This window comes from Gymnoscopelus braueri, assembly GCF_963280865.1.
Source record: "Gymnoscopelus braueri genome assembly, chromosome: 11".
Taxonomy (NCBI): domain Eukaryota; kingdom Metazoa; phylum Chordata; class Actinopteri; order Myctophiformes; family Myctophidae; genus Gymnoscopelus; species Gymnoscopelus braueri.
The window spans coordinates 15,847,704-15,872,414 of NC_137613.1; the positions used below are offsets into that span (position 1 = coordinate 15,847,704).

The 24,711-nt window shown below is 43.0% G+C and overlaps 1 protein-coding gene across 1 annotated transcript in view; it reads right to left on the minus strand.

Moving 5' to 3' along the window:
• LOC308095471 (uncharacterized protein) overlaps positions 1–1,837 on the minus strand; it is a gene marked incomplete at its 3' end in the record, with an annotated part of 53,679 nt that extends 51,842 nt beyond the window's left edge. The window contains exon 1 of the mRNA XM_080442529.1: positions 1,728–1,837. Within this exon, the coding sequence (XP_080298655.1) occupies positions 1,728–1,755 (28 nt within the window). The 5' untranslated portion in view covers positions 1,756–1,837. The remainder of the gene's footprint in view (positions 1–1,727) is intronic.
• Positions 1,838–24,711: the final 22,874 nt, after the last annotated feature.

Sequence of the window (24,711 nt, forward strand, 5' to 3'; positions counted from 1 at the left end):
TGTAAGTGTATGTGCATGCATTTATTTCTGCATCTGGGCGCCAGCCTATGCACGTGCCTACAATGTATGTGTGTGTGTTTGTGTCTCCTCCTGCCTGTATTCATACTTCAGGCTAAACTGGTGCCTGTGCACTGTCTGCATCTTCAAGTTAATGCGTCGCCACATGACGTACTCCATCGGAGAGAGAGGGAGGGAGGGAGGGAGAGAGAGAGAGAGAGAGAGAGAGAGAGAGAGAGAGAGAGAGAGAGAGAGAGAGAGAGAGAAGGGGGAATATTCCAAAACACAGCTTGCAATGACCTTAGTTTTTTGTCACGGCAGAGGTGTGGTTAACGTAGGGAGAGCATAGCTCTCTCTAGCTGTCTCTCTCTCCCCCCCACACACACACACACACGCACACACACACACAGCGTGCACACGCGTTTGTTCTCTTTGTACTTTGTTACTCTCCCTCCCTCTCTCTCGCCTGAGCCCCCTCAGGTCTCTCTCTCTCACTCATCACAATTCACACAGTAGCCTATACGCGCAACAGAGTGGCTCTGGTCTCTCATCCTGCCCTTTCTCTCTCCTCTCTCCACTCTGCTCTCCTCTCGACCCCGTCTCTGTTTTGTTCCGTAGCCTCCCTTCACCTTCTACCCCATTTGTTTGACTCTTGCATGTCTGTTTCAAAACACACACACACCCACAGACACACCCACAGACACACACACATGGAGTGACACGTACAGACTGTGGCACACATTCAAAATAAGCATCACGCACTCTACACGTGAAATCAACCTTCGCACGAAACAACCACGCGCACACACATATCAACCCCATCACCTGGCATCGGTGTGACCTCAAGATTGCCAGTGGACACACACACACACACACACACACACACACACACACACACACACACACACACACACACACACACACACACACACACACACACACACACACACACACACACACACACACACACACACACACACACACACACACACACACACACACACACACACACACATAGACACACACACACACACACAAACACAGACGCACACGTTGACCCACTGCCTGTCATCGAGGGACACACAGTGCCTATAGCTGTCGTCCAAGTGCAAATCAGACCTCCAGCCCGCCGTCACATTCAATTCTCTGTCTGCCACTGTTTGTCCTCTCCGTCACATGCCCGCCTCTCTTCCCTCATCTCTCTCTCCATCTATCTCTCTCTCTATCTCCACATATCTGCTTCCCTATGCTTTGTCTGTGTATTATTTTCCGCTCCTATCTTCTGTTTTTTTTGGGTCCCTTTTCTTATAGTCATTGTTCTCATACTCGTATATCCATAGCGGTCACTGGTACTTCACATTCATTATATTAGCCAGTGGTTCTCAAAGTGGGGTCCAAAAATGCATGCTCACAGGTCTGTAACTCTGAGAGTGTACAAATGGAACCAAATGGACCCGTCTTACGGAGTTATATGGGGGAAATTAAAAGGTTTGAGAACCACTGGTCCAACTAGACAGTACTGTATATTAGCCGTTGACGTGGCCACATGCTGAATTAGAAGAAGCGCGCAGACCGGAGACACCCCGCCGCGCGTTTTGAGTACCCCTCCTTTCCTCCTCTCATCCATCCCTCTCTCTCCCTCTCTCTCCCTCTCTCTCTCATCTCGCCACAGACGGGGGAAATTAGAAGAGAAAAAAAAGAGAGATAAAAAGAGGACGGGTTTGTCTTACTGATGGCCCGGGAGCCGATACAGCCCATGGTGTCTGTCTCCTCACTGTGGCTCTGCTGGGGAAGGGAATATCCACAACCTTCTTCCAGAACACATTCTCCTCGTGTCTTCTCTCCCCTCCTCTACTCTCCTCTCCTCTTCTTCGTCTAGCGGCCGGCGTTTCTCCTGTCCTGCTGTGTGTCGCTCCCGCGTGTGACAGGGAGGAGGAGAGTGTGTGTGCGCGTGTGGCACGCCCCGTCTGTCTGTGTGTGCGTGTGTCCGTGTGTGTGTGTGTGCGCTTGGCTGCTTGGCTGCTCCGTCTCGGCAGCTAGTATACTGTCGTCAGAGCCAGTCTCTCTCTCTTGTGTGCTTTTCTCCCTCTCTGCTTCCACCGCCTTGTCACTCTCCCTCTCTCTCTCTCTCTCTCTCTCTCTACCTCCCTCTCTCTCGTGCCTCTCGTCACCGCCTCTCGCCACTCTCTCTCTCTCTCTCTCTCTCTCTCTCTCACACACACACACACACACACACACACACACATACATACATTGTATTACTACACTTGTGAGGACATCAAAGTTTTAGGTAACAGTCATTTTATTAATGTAATTTTTACATTTTGTTATTTGTCATTTTTAACCGTATACATTAAATCCTGAGTTTAATTGCGTGCTGCCTGGTGTCACACAACCAAAATAGCTGCTCTACAAGCTCACAACGCATCATGTAGATCAGCTATTTTAGGTGCAACGAACAGCACCCAAAATAATAAACCGTGGAACGATTTGTCTTGGGAGGACCAGGAAAATTGGCCTCACAGGGAAATGGTCCCCTCACAGGTGTAATAATACAAGCACACGCACAAGCACACGCACACGCACACGCACACACACACACACACACACACACACACACACACACAGACACACACACACACACCCTGAGTGCAGTAGTGATATCAGAGCATCCCAGCCAGTCAGTCAGTCAGTGATTCAATGTGTGTGTGTGTGTGTGTGTGTGTGTGTGTGTGTGTGTGTGTGTGAGAAGCCGGGTCACACACTGTGTGCACATCCAACACAACAGGATGGGAAGCCGGGCGGGGAGGGTGATCACTGTCGCTGCATTAGCGCCTCCTACAGGTTGGTCAGAGTCACAGCCCATAAAAATTGGTCGACTGTGACCCAAAGTAAAATGTTCAGGCCGCGACCCCCAAAATAATCATATTTGAACTGGGGACCCCCCACCCTGACAAATACTTGAAATTGTAGGCATTACATTTAGTTTGACTCGGTTCCACGATAAATATTGTGAAAATAGCTGATCTACAAGCTTTTAGCTATTTTCACAATGTTGCTTTTTACAATTTGGCACTTTGAGCTTGAGTTCTACAAGCTCACAGCACGTCACTTCATGCCACACTGCGAGCTTGTACATCTGCTATTTTTGGATTTTTTTTTTAACAATATCGAAATGTTTGGAAGAATTTGAATAATTTTGGTAATTTCTTTCACATAAATCTTCTCTTCTGGGGGTCCCTGGTAAAACCTTTTCAGATGGGGGGGTCCGCAGCCAAATACATATCAATCTAGGGGTCCTTGACATGAAAAACGTGGGGGGCCACTGCTCTATTGTCCCAAATAATGGAGTTCCACCTGGCTCCTTACTAGAGCCTTAAATAACTCTGATCATGGCTACGGCACTGTACCAGTGGTTCTCGACCACTGCTACAGTGGGTCCCCAATGAATTGGTAAAACACTAAGATTTTATTAATAATATAACTTTAAAGCTCAACAATGCAAGATTTCTGGTCTGTGTGTGTACAAACAGGGAAGGTGTGTGTTGTTAAACACACTCCCTCCCTCCCTCCCTAGAGAGAGCACGAACGAGTTTGACACTTTTATGTCCCAATCAATCAACTCAGCTCAATTAATATCAATTAACAGCCGTCCCTCCCTCCAACAGACAGAGGCGTGCCTCTGCCCTGATGAACATCAACATAAACAGTGGAACGGAAACAAAATACAGCCAGAGGGGCGTGTATTTCTGCAGGGAAACACACCAGCACAACAATATAGTGGCTGATAGAGGGAAATGATGGCTAAAATATTGATATACATAATAAGAATGTGGCTAAAAGTTACACAGACCTTTAATAATATAAAAAACATTGTTAGAAAAATGTGTTGTCTTTGTGAGACAGTCAAATAGGGACTTATAAAGTATACTACATTAGTTCCATTGATCCAAGCCGGAACCCAATCAATTGATTGATCATTAAAATAAACATTACTCTGAAAATGTACGCGTCCCAACCGTCTGACCACTAAACCACACCATGTGGTCAGATGGGTGGGCCAAAAACACTTTTGACATTTCCAAGGAGGCCCTTGATGTCAATCATCTCCATATTTGGGCATCGTTTAGATGCTGATGTCATGAAAGTAGTACATTTGCAAGCGTTTCAGTTCTGATTTAGACCATGTTAAGGTCATTACACACCGGCGTTTATGCGAATTTACGCAAAATTCAGACTCGTTCCGAATAAATAAAAGACGCTTTTTCGCTTCGCTTTTACGCTTTTTCGCTCCATGGAAGCTTGCATTGACTTTATAAGGTTTTTTAAAAAAAACGTATTATTCGCATGAAAAAATCGCCCCCGGTGTGTAAGGAGTTTTAGTCTTTTCTTTTTTACTCATTGACAGCCAATGACGAGATTTCTCGTCATTTCACTCCAAGGCTCACACAGGGCTCACGCCGCCAATGACGAGATTCTCGTCATGTGGTGTTTTCAGTGGTTTATGATAGAGGGAGCTCTTCCGCAACCTGTGAATGATTATGATGATGATGAGTACACCCAGAAATCATGCGATCACAACAAAATGAAGATGGTTTCGTTTAGTATTATAGGATTTATACAAATAAAAATGTCTCTGCTCTCTGTTGCTTTTTGGCGAAAACAAGCCACATTCAACTGACCATAACTATGGAATGGATTATCGCGACAGCACACTTTTCCCCCCCCGATTCTCCGCGACCCCCCTACGTCTTTTGAGGCGACCGCCGGGTGGATCGTTGAGAAGAATACTTTTCTATGCTTTTTCAAAGGTCAGTAAAAAACGCTCGGAATCGCTGGCAAGGGCAGCTATATAGACGATGTTTTAACTCTGGCAGTTAAATAGTTGATCATTCAGAAGCACTTAAAATCAATAAATCCGTTAAGACAACTGCATATGACGGCAGACTGCTTATTTTAACTGACGACAGATTGTATGTAGTAGATTGTATGTAGTATGCAGCTCTGTAGCACAACTGATTTCAAAGAGCTACTTATGTTTGGAAACCTGTAATATGATTAGTCAACATAGGTTTTATTTCTAATGTAAGTAGTACATATTGGAAAGACTAACTCAGAGACTAACCCCGCCCCCCCCCCCCCCCCCCGCCCACCCGACTGCTCGAATCAAATAATTTCAGTCGACTGAGGGGTCTTCGACTGACTATTCAAAAGGTAGATTTCAGTGTATCACTCACTGTGTACATGTCTCTCTTGATGAGGACAGTGGTGTTGTGATGGCTCCAGCTGAAGCTGATCTCTTCCTCCACCTCCTCCACTCTGTCGCCGATGCAAATGAGCGCCACCTTCAGGCTCTCCAGGCTCCGTACACACCGTGATCAATGATCCTGTGACGACAACACAAACAAACACTGTCGTCAGAAGACGTTTATAGTACTCAAGTAAATGTATTTCGTTACTGTGTCCACTGGCAAGTAGTTAAGAGTCGCAATAAATTTGGGGGAATAAATAATAAATACAAAGAGAAGAGAACATGAGTGTGCCACTTGCCAGCAAGCCCACTAATAAATAAATAAATAAAAAGCAAAGAGCACAATCATGGTGATTGAGCACGCTCACTCCCCAACCATCCCACTAATTACAGCTACATCACAACCATGCAGGGAGAAATTTAACTAGCAGTAAGGGAAGAGATCATATTACTCTGACATCTATCTAAAAGCCTTTTAAAGTTTGTTTTTATATTACTCCTACAGATTTTATCCAAACATCACACCATTCGGTACACAATATCTCTATAGTCATGTGATCATGACGGATCTGTCCGATTTTTCATATGCCATCCTCATTAGCCAAGATTAGCTTCCAAAGTTTGCAGGAGTGGCCTGTTTTGAACAATATCATGAACGCAGTATCCGATTGCCGTGAAACTTTGCATGCGCATTCCCATTAGGCCAAGGAAGACATGCCACCCTACAATTTTCAAATAGGCCTCATGGTGGCGCTATAACAGGCCGATTCACGATTTGGCCTATAACTCTTGAACCATACGTAGGTCATACAATCAAAACTTTTCTCCCTAATTCCTTGGATCATCACAGAACTCCCCAAATAAGAGATCATATTACTCTAACATCTATCTAAAAGCTTAATGGCCTGGCACCTTGCTGTCTATTTGTAAACCTAGTACCGTATGTTCAAAACCCTTACTTTATTTAGTCACAACCTCTTGTTAATACTTTTCATTGGTTAAATATTTATAAACCCCAAAGATGACTTAACAACGTTCACTTTAACTTTTTTTATTTTCGTAATACAGATCTTCGTTACTGTGCACCACTGGTGAGGGCACACAGTTTGTGAAGCACTGGTCTAGCCTGCACTCACTGTGATATTAAAGACCCCGTAGACAGGAAGTAGAGGAGGAGAGGAGGACAGCGACAGACAAACGAGATGCCAAAAAGCTACCGGAGAGGTGAAGAAGAGTAGAGTGTCAGATAGACAGATAAGACACAGAGTTTAACGCTGTTTGAAAGTTACAGTTTGTCCCAGTTCAAAAGGAGTTCCTTCGCCACACAACAGATACTGTGCAATAAAATATGAAGTATAGAGAGAATGTGTCCCCCGTCTGTCACATCAAGGGCAACTACCAGGGAGACAAGGGCATCAAGGCTGACCATACAGACATAGTACGTTTGGACAAACAGTCTTCTCTGTTAGGCAAGGCAAGGCAGTTTTATTTGTGTAGCACATTTCAACAACAAGGCAATTCAATGTGCTTGCCTTTACACAGAGAATCAAGCAAAGGAAACACAATTATACAATGGATTAGGTTGCATAAAACAAAAGAAGTACAAAAAATAACAGATAGGCCTACAATTACAGTGCAGAAGAGAAATAAAAAGAAAAAAAAGAAAAGTAACACAATCAAAGGCAGCAGCAAACGGAAAGGTCTTTAGATGTGTTTTAAAATAAATAAGAGTGGCAGCAGACCTGCAGTTTTCTGGGAGTTTGATCCAGAAATGCTGCTTCCCCACGTTTATTTTTGGTCTTCAGACCGAGAGAGAGCACCAATTATTTCACTTTCAAATTCAAACTCAAGAGTTGGCTTGAAGCAAACCAAACTTGCGCAATCATGGATAATTATCACCTAAAATGTCATTGTTGTTAGTTGTCTTAATGTTATATGATTTATTCGTTTGTATTTATATTGTTTTGTATTGACAGCTATCACCAATTTTAACAACCTGCTCAGGGACTACACAAATTTGCTTTTAACTAACTCTGGCACATTTACATTGATGTGACAACTGAAATGTTGACTGGTGTGCACTGTCCCTGGTAAATAAATAAATACATTGATAAATCGTCTCTGTCGGGTGGAAACCTCATGTTTCTTTGTAGCAGATCTACAAGCTCAAAACGCGTCCCTTTCGCGCCGTGTTTTGAGCTTGTATATCTGCTTCTTTTGATACTTGTAGTATGATCAAGTAGACCGTTAATTTACGAAAAAACAAAAAAAGTTAGAATATGGAGGTTTCTCCCTGACAACAATGAAGTAATAGTATTCTATGTGGTCGAACATTGTTTGCCCAATAGAGCATCGCAGTTCTTGCCCCTTCCGGGTTCCACTGCAAAATACTACATTTGCACAAATATTTATATCAATTAATTTAAGCCTAGAATCAAGCCATCCAGGGTCCTGGTGAATCATGACCATAAAACGTTTGATTCTGTGAAAAAAACTTTTTGAAAACGGCAAAACAAAGGGTATTAATATCATGTAATTAAATATAAAATAAAATAAATCACAGAAAAAAAAATGTTATGGTCATGATTCACCAGGACCCTGGATGGCTTGATTCTAGGCTTAAATTAATTGATATAAATATTTTTGGAAATGTCAATGGGAAAAATGCATTGAGTTTTTTGAAGTGGAACCAGGAAGTGGGCGGGAACTGCAATGCTCTATACCGCTCTCTTGTGATCACCTATCACCTGTGTTTCCTCACAGAGTGCCACAGATATAGAGACGTGTTTAATACCGCTTCATATAAGAACTGTTTTCCAAAAAATAAACAAATGAGCACGGCGGTTTGACTCATATGGATAAGAAGCATCAACTGACGTCGAAAAAGCGCTAACGTTACCGCCACCGAATTAATACAAATTTTCTCCAGAAACAGACTGTATCAAATATGAGTGACTGACTATCGTAAATGATACAGAGCCACCTCCCGGGACAATTTCTTTATTTTTGGACCACAATTCTTATACGAGACGATTCTAAGATGACCCAATGTTATTCTCCAGAGAAATTACTTCCGTGTCCCAGGGGATGATCGAGTGACGTCAGGACTTACTCTATAAATAACGTCTATCGGACATCAGATCATTACCAGTGTGAGTGACACCCACAGCCACACAACTAGAGGGAGTGGCCATGATCTGGTACCGCCTAAATTTAGAACAAACATGGGAAGATTCTCATTCTACTACTCCCTGCCCTGACACCATCTATTAAAGGATGTGTATCACAGGTTTCTTTCAAATCTGCCCTGAAAAAAACATCAGGACACCACAAGTGTCATTCACTGCCGCCTTTTCCCTTTTTCGCCTTTGTACATATAGTGTTTGTATTTGTTGATGACATTATTGTGATGTTATGTTGATGAATTGAATACATACAGTTGGACCACAATGGAAACAAATCCCCAGGACTTTCTTGTGTTTATCCTTTTAGCCTTAATGTCTTACTGTACCAAGTGCTGTTTATTTCTGACAAATAAAGAATTCAATCAATAAAAAAAAAAAACAATGATATAAATAATAAATAAAACAACAAGCCCCAACATAAGACATTTCAACACATGATCAGGCATAATTCACAGCAAAAATAATTATTAATCATTAAGGCAAATCGTCAAATGGCTTCAACATTATATGAATTAACCCACTTTCAAATATAGTGAAAATACAAGCTCACAGTGCGTCACATCACGACCCGTTGTGAGCTAGTATATCTGCTATTTTTAGTATTGATATATATATTTACTGGAAAAGCTTAGATGTTTTGGGGAAAATGTCATTTTAATACAGCAATGCATTGATATTAAAACAACTTTATATAATTTGTACTTTTGAATACTTAAGTATTTATTTAAAGCAAGAACTCCAGTGCTTTCAGTCAAGTACAAATCTGACAACTTATATTCTAGTGTAATATTTGAAAAGGAGTATGCTTTGATTCAAGGACTGGGGTTGAGTACTTTGTCCACCCCTGATTTACATACATGTAATGGTGTGACTTGGAAATACTTGTTTCAATAAAACATAATGGTGTGTCTCGTGACAATTTTCCTTTTACAATCTGTCCACAAATCTTACATTCTGTGTTGGCAATAAGTTTGATGCAGAGGCATGAACTAAAATTTCCAAGATTCACTCGTTGTGTGCTAACTTAACCCATTAAAACAGGGAAAGCATACGTGTCATTTTAGATTTTTGCGTTGGCTATTCAAAAATAGCAGATCTACAAGCTCACAGCGCGTCACTTCGTGCCCGCGCTGCCTGGTCTGCTATGTTTTTTTTACATTTTCTGAAAAATCTTGAAAGTTTGAGAACTACAGATTTAGAAGGCATTTGTAAGGTCTTAATGGCTACATTACTGTACTAGCATAAGTAGAGGAGCATATCTATGGGCTACTAAGACAGTAAGTACATAATATCATCATATGGCTCTTACATAACAAGCCCTTCTTCTTCACCAACCTGAGCTTGGAGATGAGACAGTGGAACTCTGCCGTCTGGACTCATCTGCTGCCACAGCGTACAACTCATCCTCCACCTCCTCTAGCATCTCATGCCATTCGTAGCCTTCCTCCTTTTTCTTTTTGAAATAACTTCTTATATCCATCCCTGAAGTCGTGCTTAAGCAAATTAGCCGGCGATAGTAGCTACACCCTGTACCACCAGATGCCAACAACAAAATGACAATGCCCTGTAAGCGTTTCTCTCTCTCTCTGTCTCTCTCTCTCTATCTCTCTCTGTTACGTGCTGCTCACACAAGACAAAATGCATGCATGCCAAGTAGTGTGAAGTAGATCTGCTGCTTGAATGACACAGGGAGGATCCAAAACATAGCCTACTTTTTTTTCCCAAGAGATTTAATGCTAGATATGAATGAGGAATTAGATATGGGGTTATTTTATTTTTTTAGGAATCTCATTTGAGTTTGAATTTTTTTTGTATGTAAAAAGAACAAAAACATAGTTTTTTTGTTTGTTTACTTCCTAGATCCAGGTCTATTCATAAAACATTAGTAGTCTGGGATGCCCAGCCCCAACGACGCCTAATGCTATCATGAATAGAGTTTTTCAATACGGTTCTGAATATTTGAAATTGATTAAACACTCATTTGCCGCACTATGGCTATAGGGAAACAGGAGACGGTGGCAACACTTGTTGTTCAAGTATCGGTAACTCTGTGGTTGCCCGTGCTAGATAATAAATCTTCCCTGGATGTCTACTACACAATCACAGATCATGTGAGTTAATGTGAAATACAAAGAGTCTCGTTGTTACACCCTACTGTGGGCTGAGGTGTAACACTAGCTGGGGATAGATGTAACAATGAGAGAGGTAATTGACTGAAATAAGATCCACACTATCCAATTTATACTCTGTGTGTGCGCACACACGTGCGTGTGTGTGTGTACTGTTCCTGAATGTGTAAGCGTCACATAAAGTGACAATCACTGTCACAGGAAAATGTTGATGGATGCCCTGGGCTGGGATGCAGGCTTTGTGGCTCGTGGGCCCGGAACTGCCAACGTAAACTGAGAAATTACCATCACAGGCGTCAGAATCCTCCGGGCATGGGGGGGGGGGGGCCTTTTGCTTGTTTGCTTAGTTTTTGTCATGAGCTGTTTCAGTCTATCTCTTTCTGTCTACCTCCTCTGTCCCTCCTCTGCATCCTCTTCTCCTTCTACTCCACAGACCTGTAACTAGTGAGTTAAAAAAAACTATAATGCAGTGCACCATGACTATTTGACTGTTCGTAAAGTATTAGTCACATATAACAACGCTCCAATGAACACTGGTTTCATCTGTTAACACAGAGGCGTAAACAGAGAGATACAGGCTACTAAAAGCACATCTGTCTGTGTGGGCCACTTCTTAACGAGTGAACCCAAAGACAAAACCGGAGCACTCGCTTCACTAATTAAATGCTTTAATAATGAACAATCTTACCACTCTGAAGTCTAAACACACACACACACACAGACATCCCACATACTGTATGCACACAGAACGGTGCACTGCAGGCTCGGCACTCCGTGCATGTTCATCATTCTGTGTCATGCAACTGTTCCTCAAGAGTTACTACATGGGGGGCCGCCAAGTCTTTGTGTGATAGGAACTTTCTTTTTTTACATTTACCACTTGAGTGCTATGGCATCCCTGCTCTGGGGGTACATTTGCCAAAAATAGCAGATCTAAAAGCACGAGGCGTTGTGAGCTTGTAGATCTGCTATTTTTGGCAAAGAGATTTGGTGTACAGGGAAAAAAGAGAAAAGTTCACTTGAGTTTAGGGTTTAGGTGGATACATGTATGAAAATACACATTAACAAAGCGTTAATTTACACTGATGATAGTGCTGTCCAACAAGTCTATGAAGCCGTCTACGAAATCAACAAAAAAGTTAAATTTGCATCACAATTTTATACAGTGGGCTGGGATCCCTGCTTCATCTCTCTCTCAGCAGACGGCCCAATCTGCAGCCGTCATGCCGAATGCCAACAGGACCAGGGGGGCAGCCTCTCAACGGCTGAGTCGGACATCTGAGCGGGACCAGCGATGACCCATCAGCTCCTCCATCCCCGTTCCTCACCACCGACCAAGTGCGGCGTCAGCTCGCCCAGACCAACACCAGGAAGGCAGCTGGACCAGACAACATTAAGTCTGTCCCTTTCAGGGACCTCTTCAACCTCTGCCTGAGGTTGGGGGAGGTGCTCTAGCTGCATTGTCCCGGTACCCAAGAAACGTCGTCCCTCTGCCCCCATTGACTACAGGCCAGTCGCTCTTAGATCACAGGTCATGAAGACATTTGAGAATCACCTACCTTCTGAAGAAGGGCCTACACCCATCTTGACACCAATGGCAACAACACCGTCAGAATCATGTTCTTTGACTTCTCCAGTGCCTTCAACACCAACCAATCACAACTGCTAGCGGAGAAGCTTGCGGCTGGACCACAGTATGGTGGCATGGATCACGGACTATCTTACAGTTAAACCGCATACGTGAGACTGCAGGGACGTTGGTCTGATGTGCAACACTGGTTCTCCCCAGGGCACTGTGCAGTCACCCTTCCTGTTCACAGTCTACACTTCTTCAGTCTTCCGCTTCAACTCAAAGACACCTCCAGAGGTTCTCCGACGACATCGGCGTCCTCGGCTGCATCACAGGTAACAACATGAGGGAGCACGACGTTGTGGTGAGGAACTTATGAAGTGGAGCGATGTGAACTGCCTCCAGCTCAACACTGCATGCAAGACCAAGGAAATGGTTGTGGACTACCACAGGAGCAAGAGGGTCCCACTGGTCCCCCAGCATCATACACGGGGAGGTGGTGGAGATCTGTGGCAAAAGACAAATTCCCGGGAGTGCACCTGAACAAGCAAACAAACTGGACTGAACAGACAACTCTGATGAACTCTGATCTACAGCAAGGGACGGAGCAGGCTGTTCTTTCTGAGGTTTCTGGGGTGTAACAAGATGCTGCAGATGTTCTATCAGTCTGTAATGGCTAGTGCCCTCTTCGTTGCGATTACCTGCTGGGTACAAAAGCAACCTGAACAGGCTGGTTATAGGAAGGTTGGTTGGTTGCGTTGTTGGGGCTACTCTGGACAGAGTGGAGCAGGTGGCGGAAGAGCGTACAGCAAGGAAGCTGGATGCTATTATGGGGCTAGTTATCTTTTTTTTGGGAAACTTTACACCTATAACAACATGTCCAAAATAAAGTAAGTAAGTAAGCCATGCCGAGCCATGTGGCCCATAGGGCACAAGCCTATCTCCTGTTTCTGTAGCGTGAGGCGACTTGACGTACAAGTAGGCCTACATCCCCCAGCCATGATGTACAAGTTAATCCCCTGAACATGACCCTAGTATGTCTCAGGGACTTAACCCGAATCCGACCCTTGATGCTGAGTGCCAAGCAGGGAGGACACTACCTGCTTGGCAGGGAGGACACTCAGGGAGGACACTCTAACCACAAGGCCACTGAGCTGGTCATGCCTAAGATAGGGATCAATTATGAATTGATTATTTTAGTTAATTATCGAGTATCGATTAAAAGAAAAGGATTCTATTAAATCAATTAAATTGATTAACTGTTGCACACCTACACCTTCCCTCAACCTATCAAACAAGGCTCCTTCATTCCCTCATTAAGTCTCATTAAGTCTCTGTCATGACTGGGGCAGTCATTACAGCTCACTGCCTCTGTTAATTGCCCATTGTCAAGCATTGTTACCATGTGTATCATGTGTTAACTCTCTAGCCTTTAACCATTGTTTTCCACGTATTCCTAGTTGCCTGTATTCCGTATCAGGTTCTGGAACAGAGTTTCTGTTCTGCTACCTGACCTGTTTTTTTCTTTTAACCTTGTGTCTGTCTTTGGTTTTTGGACCCATGTCTGCCACACCAGTTAACCACTTTAACCCTGATGTCCCCATGTTTGGCATAGGTGAGAAAATAAGAAAAGGTAGGGCAAGTGATATTTATTGGTTAAAACACAAAGTGATTAGTTAAAAGGTTAAAGCACTGCATTCTGATAGTAATCATAGCTATAGGGCATTTGTTCAGTAACGGGAGTCTCCCTGTCTCTCCAGCTCTTTAATTAACAGAAAATATTTTTTTTAGGTAGATGACACAAATTCAGCCAATCAGGAGAGAGTATCCATTTATCAGCTTAATTTTTATAGTGTTCCAGTTCCAATGTTGTCTACTCATTTCTTTGTGTCATCACTTCCAATTTCACATGTTGTCTGTATCCTGTTTGAGGTCTCTATCCTGATTGGATAAAATGAATATCCCGACCTGAAAATGCATTTTCTGTTTATTAAAGAGCTGGAGACACATGGAAACCCGTTACTGAACAAACACTCTATAGCAATTAGTACCATCAGAATATAGAGCTATTTAACACTTATTTTAGCAAAAGGAATATCACTCACCCTACCTTTAATACACCTTGCATTGCATCAGATCAACCGCAGATATAATGCGTTTGGTTTCTTCCATTGTGTTTCTGTTGCTCTTCACTCATTGGGCGCTTGGGACCGTTTTAAGTCTTTTTAGGTTTCTTCTATTCCTTTTACTCTCTCTCTTTCTCTTCAAGGGACGTTTTTTTTATTAACTGTAGTTTCAACAGATAATTAAAAACCCCACCCTAAGGAGTCATTATTACTGGCTGCCGTGTTAAGTGGTTAGATGGGTGGGCCACGCACATTTTAAGATAATTTTTCATTTTAATAATCAATCAATCTATAAAAAAACACAGTATACAGTAGTTTAAGTAGCTGTTTATCAGCATCACAATGGAAACTCTTTTTTTTAAAGGTTTTAGAGAACACCATGACATTTTCTTTTACATAAATATTTCAATATTAATGTTATATCAGTAACATTATTTGTGTTTAGCAATTTTATTTGAGGGCCCACTGGCACCAGTGGGCCCCAGCCCTCAGGTTGGGGAATTGCTGATTTCTATTGTTTAATCATTCTGATACTCATCAGCACCGGAGTATTATTATTATTCCACATAGCTGAGCCAAGCATGTGTTGATACAAGCAGTATGCATGTAATAATATGTATTGCGTTTCATTGTGTTGTAGTCTGCAGCTGGGTTGCTTTCTCTCCCTCTCTCATCCTCCTCTCTCACTCTATATCTATCCATCTCTCTCGTCTGCGTCTCATTTTGTCTTTCTCTCTCATCTCCCGCTCTGTCTGTCTGTGTTTTACAAAGCAGTGCAGCTGTTCTTCCCCCACCCCCCATCTCCCTCTGTCTTTCCCTCCTTTCTTCTTTGCCAGCTGCCTCGCTCCATCTCCGTCACACAATACGAGTATGAAAACAACTCTTGTGTTCTAAATAAAGTGATGGGGCAATGAAGCGACTGCTTCAAACGCATTTGAAAAGTCAGTTCTTGCATTCAGAATCACATTACAAGTGAGGTACTGTGAAACTCTTAATTGCGCAGGTTTATTGGTGCATCAGTACTAAAGTGCATAATATTGTAACCAATTTGCGTAATAAATTAATAGAATGCTTCCTATTTAACACATTTGCATAATAAATGAAGTGTCATGAAATGCATGTGAAAGAAGAGTCAATTTAAAAACACAGTTCAGTTCAGTCTGTGCAGTGGCAACAGGCGTACAGTAGCTCTTATTCAGCAGTCTGATTGCTGGTAGATAAAAAACTGTTTGCCTGGCCGTGGATGCAACAGTGGTGTGAACAGACTATGGTTGGGGTGCTAAATGTCCCTGATGATACTTTCAGCCTTGGCTGAAGAATCACCTTCCCACACCCTAGCAAAATGAGCAGGGGTTAGATGAGTTGTAGGTGTTAGGCCAAGCAGTAGCCTGACCAGTTTGTTTTGGGATGTCTGGAGCCTTGTTTTTAAGGCCTTTGTGGTGCTATGGTACAATACCATGAGGTGCATGCGTAGTCGAGGTGACATTGGATGAGTGCTCCTGATGTTGTGTTGTTGTCTTTTTCGTTTTCTTCCCCAAGTCATTTGCCAATTACCCCTTGTTTGTATGGTCCCTGTCAATGCCAGCCCCTACTTGTTGGTGTGGGGAGGGTGTAGCCACCAATAATGATGAGGACTGCCGTTGTCCTTGACCAGGGTGAATCCACAGGAGAGCAGAGAACTTGACACGGCCAAGGCTATGTGTCAAGCAAGCCTGAACCAAAAACAAACTACAGAGGTACATATTATGTATACAGAATCTACTCTATCAATTGTTTGTTTGATTGATTGATTGATTGATTGATTGACATCTTTACTGACAAGATGCATTGCATAAATCTGTACATTATATACAGGATCATCCAAAGAAATTAGAATATCGTGGAAAACGTATATGATAATTATCAGGATTAAAACAAATAAAAAATGTTTGAAATACTTCACTTTATACGCAATGAATCTAGGATATATGAAAGTTTAACTTTTCTAATTATATTACGGGGAAAAAAAACTTTTCTACGATATTCAAATGTTTTTAGATGATCTGTGATCTGTCACAAGGATAAACACAATAAAGTAGGTCTTAAGGAGGCTTAAGTTGTTGACTCTTCCCCTTCAATACACACAAAGTTAGAATATGAAGATATGAAGATTTTCTGCCCGAAAGAGACGATATACATTAGGTCATGGTGCTGCCTTGGAAATGCTGCTTAAATCTGCAATAATGGATGTGTGGTCGTTGGACTTCTCTGAGTGGATAGTCATTTCTGAACAATTTTTATGCCTCCGTCGGCAGACAGACAGACAGACAGACAGACAGACATGGCCGTGGGAGTTTATGATTTGGTCGGGGATTTCGTCCCGACCTCCTGAACGCAATATCTGAGGAAAGCCTTGAGGGAATTCAATGAACATCCACTTGGGCTCAAGAATGATGTGGTTAGAATTTGGTAGACGTCACTAGCTGTGACAAAAAATAAATAAAATAAAAACACGTTCCCCCGAAAATACACAGAGATGGATGTAAGCTGCATCTGTTTGGTGGAGGCATTCACCGCCATGCAGTAATTCTTTTTCAATTCATCGTGCAAAAGACTTTTTTTGTGTCCTTCCCACACAAGTTGGTTTATAATGCTTAACTTAATATGCTCCGTCATACATGGAAATAGCCGATCTACTGTATAAGCTGGACCACTGGTTGGGAGAAGTACTCGGAAGAACATGAAAATATTATAAAGTATTACAAGTAAAACGCCTGTTTTCAAATTTGTACTTAAGTAAAAGTAAAAAACTATTTGCATCAAAATATACTTAAAGTGCCACGGTAGAAGTACAAAAAAAAGGTCAACTCAGCTGACCTGAATTGAACCCGAATTGAACTAAGCTTGAGCTGAACTGAAATGAACAAAATATATGGCTGGACAGACTGGAAGGCAGACATACAGACAGACAGACAGACAGACAGACAGACAGACAGACAGACAGACAGACAGACAGACAGACAGACAGACAGAGAGACAGAGAGACAGACAGACAGACAGACAGACAGACAGATGATGACAGGCAGACAGACAATGAAAGGTAAAAAAGAGAGAGAAGAGACGGACAGAGACGGACAGACAGTAGAAACAGGTGAAAAGAGAAAAAAGAGGTGGAACGGAGAGAGAGAGAGAGAGAGTGTGGGACTGGAAAGGAGTGAGGGAGAGAGGGAGGGGGGGGGGGGGTAGAGGTAACAGAAAGACAGCAGAGGAGACGCCCAGATGGGAGATAGACAAAAAGAGATACAGAAAGAAATAGATGGAGAAATGGAGAGAGGGAGTGAATGAGAGACAGACAGTGTGTGTGTGTGTGTGTGTGTGTGTGTGTGTGTGTGTGTGTGTGTGTGTGTGTGTGTGTGTGTGTGTGTGTGTGTGTGTGTGTGTGTGTGTGTGTGTGTGTGTGTGTGTGTGTGTGTGTGTGTGTGTGTGTGTGTGTGTGTTGGGGGGGGGCTTGAGTCACGCTATGGTGGGATGAGCAGGGGAGACAGGTCAATTAGTATTCTGGTGGAGGAGAGATAGAGAGACAACAGGAGAGAGAGAGACAACAGGAGAGAGAGAGAGACAACAGGAGAGGAGGGGAGGGAGAAGAGAGACTGAGGGAAGAATAGAAGGAGTAGAGGATAGGATCTCTGGAGAGAGAGGGGGGATTGAGGGAGGGAGGGAGGGAGGCAACATAAGGGGTGAAGGGAGAGAAATACAGAACAGGGAGAAGAGAGAGAAAGAGCTATAATAAGAGAGACGGGGTGGGGGCTGGGGGGGCTGGGCTGACAGCAAGGGAGAAATGCTTGTGTGTCTGCATACAAACGCAAACACACAGGCTATTTATAACTCTGTGTGTGTGTGTGTGTGTGTGTGTGTGTGTGTGTGTGTGTGTGTGTGTGTGTGTGTGTGTGTGTGTGTGTGTGTGTGTGTGTGTGTGTGTGTGTGTGTGTGGACATGAATGCATGAATACATTATCGTACAGCTGGTTAACTCTGTGTGTGTGTGTGTGTGTGTGTGTGTGTGTGTGTGTGTGTGTGTGTGTGTGTGTGTGTGTGTGTGTGTCTGCTTTCATGTGTGCACTCATGTGTGTCTTCCTATGTGTGATTGTAGTGAGAGTGTTGTGTGCGCGCACAGACTGCACACACACACATACACACACACATACAGACACGCACAACAGGACTGTCACAATCTTCTCTATTATCATAAATCTAAATTCCCGATAGGCATATTCAGAAATAACCAGAATGACAATGTTGTTGTGTCGTTATAATGCGTTAAATGATACTTCTGCTGGAACAGTAGTGTAATATGAGGCCAGAGCATGACTGGATTACTGACTAACTGGCTACCTGAGTAACTGGATAGATAACTGACTCACTGCTTGGATAACTGACTCACTGCTTGGATAACTGACTCACTGCTTGGATAACTGACTCACTGCTTGGATAACTGGCTCTCTGCTTGTATAACTAACTCTCTGCTTGGATAACTGACTCTCTGCTTGGATAACTGACTCTCTGCTTGGATAACTAACTCTGGTTGGATAACTGACTCTCTGCTTGGATAACTAACTCTCTGCTTGGATAACTGACTCTCTGCTTGTATAACTGACTCACTGCTTGGATAACTGACTCACTGCTTGGATAACTGACTCACTGCTTGGATAACTGACTCTCTGCTTGTATAACTGACTCACTGCTTGTATAACTGGCTCTCTGCTTGTATAACTAACTCTCTGCTTGTATAACTAACTCTCTGCTTGGAAAACAGACTCTCTGCTTGGATAACTGACTCTCTGCTTGTATAACTGACTCTCTGCTTGTATAACTGACTCCCTGCTTGTATAACTGACTCTCTGCTTGTATAACTAACACTCTACTTGTATAACTGACTCTCTGCTTGTATAACTGACTCTCTGCTTGTATAACTGACTCTCTGCTTGTATAACTGACTCTCTGCTTGTATAACTGACACTCTGCTTGTATAACTGACTCTCTGCTTGGATAACTGACTCTCTGCTTGGATAACTGACTCTCTGCTTGGATAACTGACTCTCTGCTTGGATAACTGACTCTCTGCTTGGATAATGTTGCAAAGAATTTCCCTAAAATGGAGAAAATGAATGACGTCACAAATAGCAAATAGTGCATGCTGAGGGATAATTACGACTGAGGATTATTCTGATTTAAATGTAATCTCGGTATCTTTCAGTGCAGAATGCTGATACTGCTATAGGAGACAGATTTAGGTCATTAAAAGGAAGAATTCTTGATAAACCCTGGTTTGGACAAAGTCACAAATTCATGCACCAGCAGATCTACAAGCTGCCTATTTCCAGTGTGCAACACTGGTGCGCAGCATAGCATAAATCAAGCCTTACTATTGGTTGCTCTGGAGGTTTGTGTGACCTGTGGTTATGCTGATACTAATGTAGGTTGGTATTTGTAGTGCGCCCCCCGCATCCAGTTATTACACTGGCCCGGTGCGCAGTCCGAAGAAAGAGAAAAGAGAAAAAAAGAGGGGGAATAAAACATGGGACAAGACAAAGAAGACTAGACAGGACAACAAGAACTCAGTCCCACTGTTAGTCACAACAGGAAGGAGCAGAGGCCACACACACACACACACACACACACACACACACACACACACACACACACACACACACACACACACACACACACACACACACACACACACACACACACACACACACACACACACACACACAGTGAAAAGGTGGGTCTTAAGCATGTTTTCTCTAGGGTGGGAGCAGCTTTGTACTGTATGTACACAATACACATGTACTGCTGCACTCACTCTTTACAAGAACGGTACAAATGCCTGAAATTTGAATATCCTCTCTATTGCCTGCTTGGAACATTGGTAATTTAGGAATCTATGCGCTTGCACTTACTACAAGTCACTCTCAGTGAAAGAGGGGCAGCTAAATATCTACAGTATAATTGAATGTAATCGTCTGCCTGGCAGGCAGGCAGAGATGGAGGAGGGGGTGTCTGAGTGATGGAACAGTCTCAAAAGAACTTCCTAATCCAGCCATGAGCTTCCTGCATAACAGAGTTAAAGAGGTCAGTTCAGTTCAGTTTTCCCATTGAAACTGTAGACTTTCAATCAATACCCAAATGCCAGCATTTCGATACATCTCCATCCACGCATAGCGAAATCCTCGGTGTTAAGTTTAACAGTTTGCAAAAAGTACAGAGGTACAGTTATGAAATAATGCTAAAAGGATAAAACAAAAAGCCCCGAGGGCTTGTTTCCTTTGTGGTCCTGTGTGTTCAATTCCATGTTATTCAACGGAGCTGCAGTTACAGTATATTGCTACAATAAGACAGAAATTATTGCATTATAGTTGCAAAGTAACTGTTGTTTCATTGACTTAAGAGTCAAGAGGAAGATTAAACTTCAAACTTTAAGACAGATGCTGGACCAAAAAATATATAACAATGACACATAAAAGAAGGTCATTGTAGCACCCTTAAGTGCAACATATTGGCACATTCACCTTTCAAGTTAATACTCTTTATCAGAGCCTGATGAAAAAAAAGCTGAAATGTTTTATAACGCTCTAAATCAAAACCATTTAACAATACAGGTCCTTACACACCGGGAGCATTCCAAAAAATGGGCTTGTGAATATTTCACATTAAACTATTATATTTGGTGCTTATATTTGCGCTCGTTGCTTTATCACCTCGTTATATTGGCGTTCTGTGTGGATGTGCTCATGACACAAACAGGCCTGTAAGGACCTTATTAAAGCTATCTATAATAGCTATCTGGCCAGCAGACGTTACGGAGCAGCTACCAATTCAGCAAGTGAAGAAATGTGGCATTATGCACCATCTCACCATTCCATGGCTCTGCTAAAGATAATGGAATTTCACTTTTTGTATTAACACATTGCCTGCCAACGCATATGCGTTATTTCAAATCCAACACTTGCCGCCCAAGAACGCATATATTTCAACATGAACAAATCTCAATGCGAGAGAATGATAGAAGCAGAAATGACGTCATGCCCCCCAAAAAAACTCTGTATGTTATGAGATTTAGAATTTCTACTTTTTTGGGTGAAAACAAGCCATATTCAACTGCCGATAACAACAGAATGGACAATCGCGTTAAAATGTTTTTGTTCCGGTGGATAGACGAGACCCTCCCCCTCCCCCCAGACAGCTTTGTTTACATCCGAGGCAATATCGTGGCTTTCCGTGGGGTCTCTGTGGATCGTCAAAATAAGGTAAAAACGCTGCCAAGGATGATGAATTAATTAATTAATTCCTGGCAGTCAATGTGTTAAGTAAAAAGTTATTAAAAAAAAACTTTTTTTTTGTGTTACTTTTTACCAATTTTTCTCCCATGTAGTCATTATGCCAATCGAGTCCTTGCCACACACATTTATGTGTCACCGCTGTTGTATCCTACTAGGCTGCACTAGCCTTCCTGCTTTCGTGTATAGAGGGGCGGGTTTAAAATCAGCGCGGAGAGAATGCGCCTGATCCCATTGGTTCACCGATCTGTCCGTCAGCCCGCGCCCCGTCAACACAACATTACGAGTGACGCCCACTGCACTCTGGTTGGTTGGGGAAATGAAACACTTCCTATACCGGGTACACCGACGCGCTGGTCCAGGCTTTTATTTTTTAGCAAAACTAAACAATAAAAGCCTGGAGATCAAGGCTAGTATCCTACTGACTCAGGAGCCCCCACCGGGAAGACGTAGAGCCTTCGTCCTACTCCTCCCGCTGACAGGTTTCGCCCCCAGCCCGTAAGGATTACATGCAGTGATATCACCCTCCATTACTGCCCGTTAGTGTAACGAATAGGCTCTGGCACAGAATGGCAGGCAAGGTGCATTCAGTACTCTTTGTCCGTGCCTGACCTGCCAACACTCCACACACGACCAGCATGCAACTTACAAGAGCGTGTGTGTGTGTGTGTGTGTGTGTGTGTGGGGGGGGGGGGTGTGTGTGTTCCATAATTTATATTTCTTCACACCCTTCATGTTATACAGTCGGGTTCTAACCTTGAAACTCCTCTCCTCCAATCAGACACATGAGGTGAGGTCATCATAACACATAGCGGACTCTGTTCATGTTATTATTGCATCACCCTTCTGGGATTATTATGGACGTGCTTTCGAGTGAGTGAGTGAGCGAGCGAGCGAGCAAGCGAGGTGGCCTGTCTGTCTATCAATCAACCAACCGATTAAACAATTTTTCATTCCTTTAATTTATTCATCCAATCAGCCAATCAATTTAGAGTAATTTAAGCAAATGAATGAATGAGCCAACTAACGAAGCAATTAAAGAACAGAGTGAACATCCCCCAGAACCAACGCAGGTCTCAGCGTTGCCAGATTTTGCGAGAGAAATAAGCAACCAGGTCTATGAAAACAAGCCCATGAGCACTAAACCTATATGCATTGGCTATTTGAAACTAGCCGATCTACAAGCTCACAACACGTCGCGTTGTGAGGTCGTAGATCGGCTATTTTCAAACAAATCTTGAAAAAAGCTTAACATTTTTAATATTTTTCGAAAACATTTTAACAACACAAATCTGGTACGGGGGTCCCTGGCACAAAATATTTTTTTACATACCTTACCTTGACATGAAAATGTTTGACAACCACTGGTCTAAACAACATTAGGAAGAAAGCCCAAATAAGCGACTACACGAGAAACAAGGCCAAAAACCCGCCGCAACCACCAATATTTGCAAGCAACTTCAAAGAAAAACAAACCCAAACTCACTTATGATAAGCAGACATGGCAACACTGGCAGGGTTCTCCCCTCCAGCCACAGCAGCCCATCCCGCTGCTCTCTCTCTCTCTCCCCCCTTCACCTGGTTGGCTGCCAGCTCTCCCACCATAACCCTCCGCTGGGCTGATTACAGGCCTCATCCTGTAAACACAAGGACGAGACAAGGACAACAAGTCTCTCTGCCAGGAAAGCTCTTAAGGCAGGCACCCACTACTACGCCACTTTCAAAGTCGTCAGATCGCTGTTCCAGTTCACACTACACAACTTTTCTGTCTTGTCCTAGCACACTACGTGCCTGATCGGTGACAGGGGGGTCACACGAGATCTTTCACCATGCAGGAGGCGTCTCCCACAAGTCTATCTGGTCTCCAAACTATGGTTTTGTTTAGTTTTTTGTTTGTTTGTTTGATTTTGTTTTTTGGAGTAGACTTTTAAACAATTTTTTTCTCCCAATATTGTCATTATCCCAAACATTTCTGTGTTGTTCCCTACTGGTAGCCTGGAATCCAGGCAGATTCGCTCCGTTCGGCAGATTTACGAAAACAAACGCGAGACGTGACGTGTTAAACTACGCAATACCAAAAATATCTCGTATGTCTACAAGATAATCACAGTCCAATATAGTTTGTGTGTTGATCTTCCGCAAAAAAAACGTGCTTGCTTGGATTACTTCTTCGAACAGTTCATGTTGGGAGTAAATAAGCCTTGACAAGCCATGTGGCCCATAGGGCAGGAGCCTATCTCCTGTTTCTGTAGCATGAGACAGCTTGATGTACAACTAGGCTAAAGGGCTACTATTGTGGGCCAGCCATGTTCGGAATTTGCCAATCAGGATGGAATATGACAAATCTAACGGATCTGTCTTGATCACATAACTACAGAGATCATGTGTACTGATTAGAGAGAAATTTGGATAAAATCTGAAGGAGTAATATTTAAAAAAGTTTTTTCCTTGGCTTCTAGGGAGTGTGCATGCATGGGAGCAGTTTTACACTGATCGGTGCGGTTATGGGTAAAAACACGAATCGGCTTGTTATAGCGCCACCATGAGGCTGATTTGAAAAATGTATTCTTAGTGGGAATGTGCGTGCAAAATTTCACAAAAATAGCACGCTGTGTTCATGATTTGAGGCATTTTGTTCTAACCGGAGCACTCCTGCAAACTTTGGAAGCCAATCTTAGCCAATATGAAAAATCTGAAAGACCCGTTTCGTTTAATGACTATAGAGATACTGTGTACCGATTTGCGTGATGTTTGAACAAAATCTGTAGGAGTACTGTTGTGTTTTGCAAAAGTCGAGACTCCTGTTGCCGCTATTACAGGCCCATGTGAAAAATGTGGGGCAGAGGTTCTGCTCTGGCATCCAGGGAGTGTGTGTGCACAGTTTCGCTGCGATCAAGCCAACGGTGCTGGAACCAAGGACGGACGGACGGACGGACGGACGGACGGACGGACGGACGGACGGACAGACAGACAGACGGACATGGTGCAAAACATAGTCTCGTCATGCCTTTCAGCTGAGCTGAGCGCTGTCGTGGAATTCTGGATCAATCAGTTATTGATGAGGCAATAGGAGTCAATATTCTAGGTGGTGATGGTTATGCTTTAATGTACAGTACATGATATCATGGGGAGAAAATA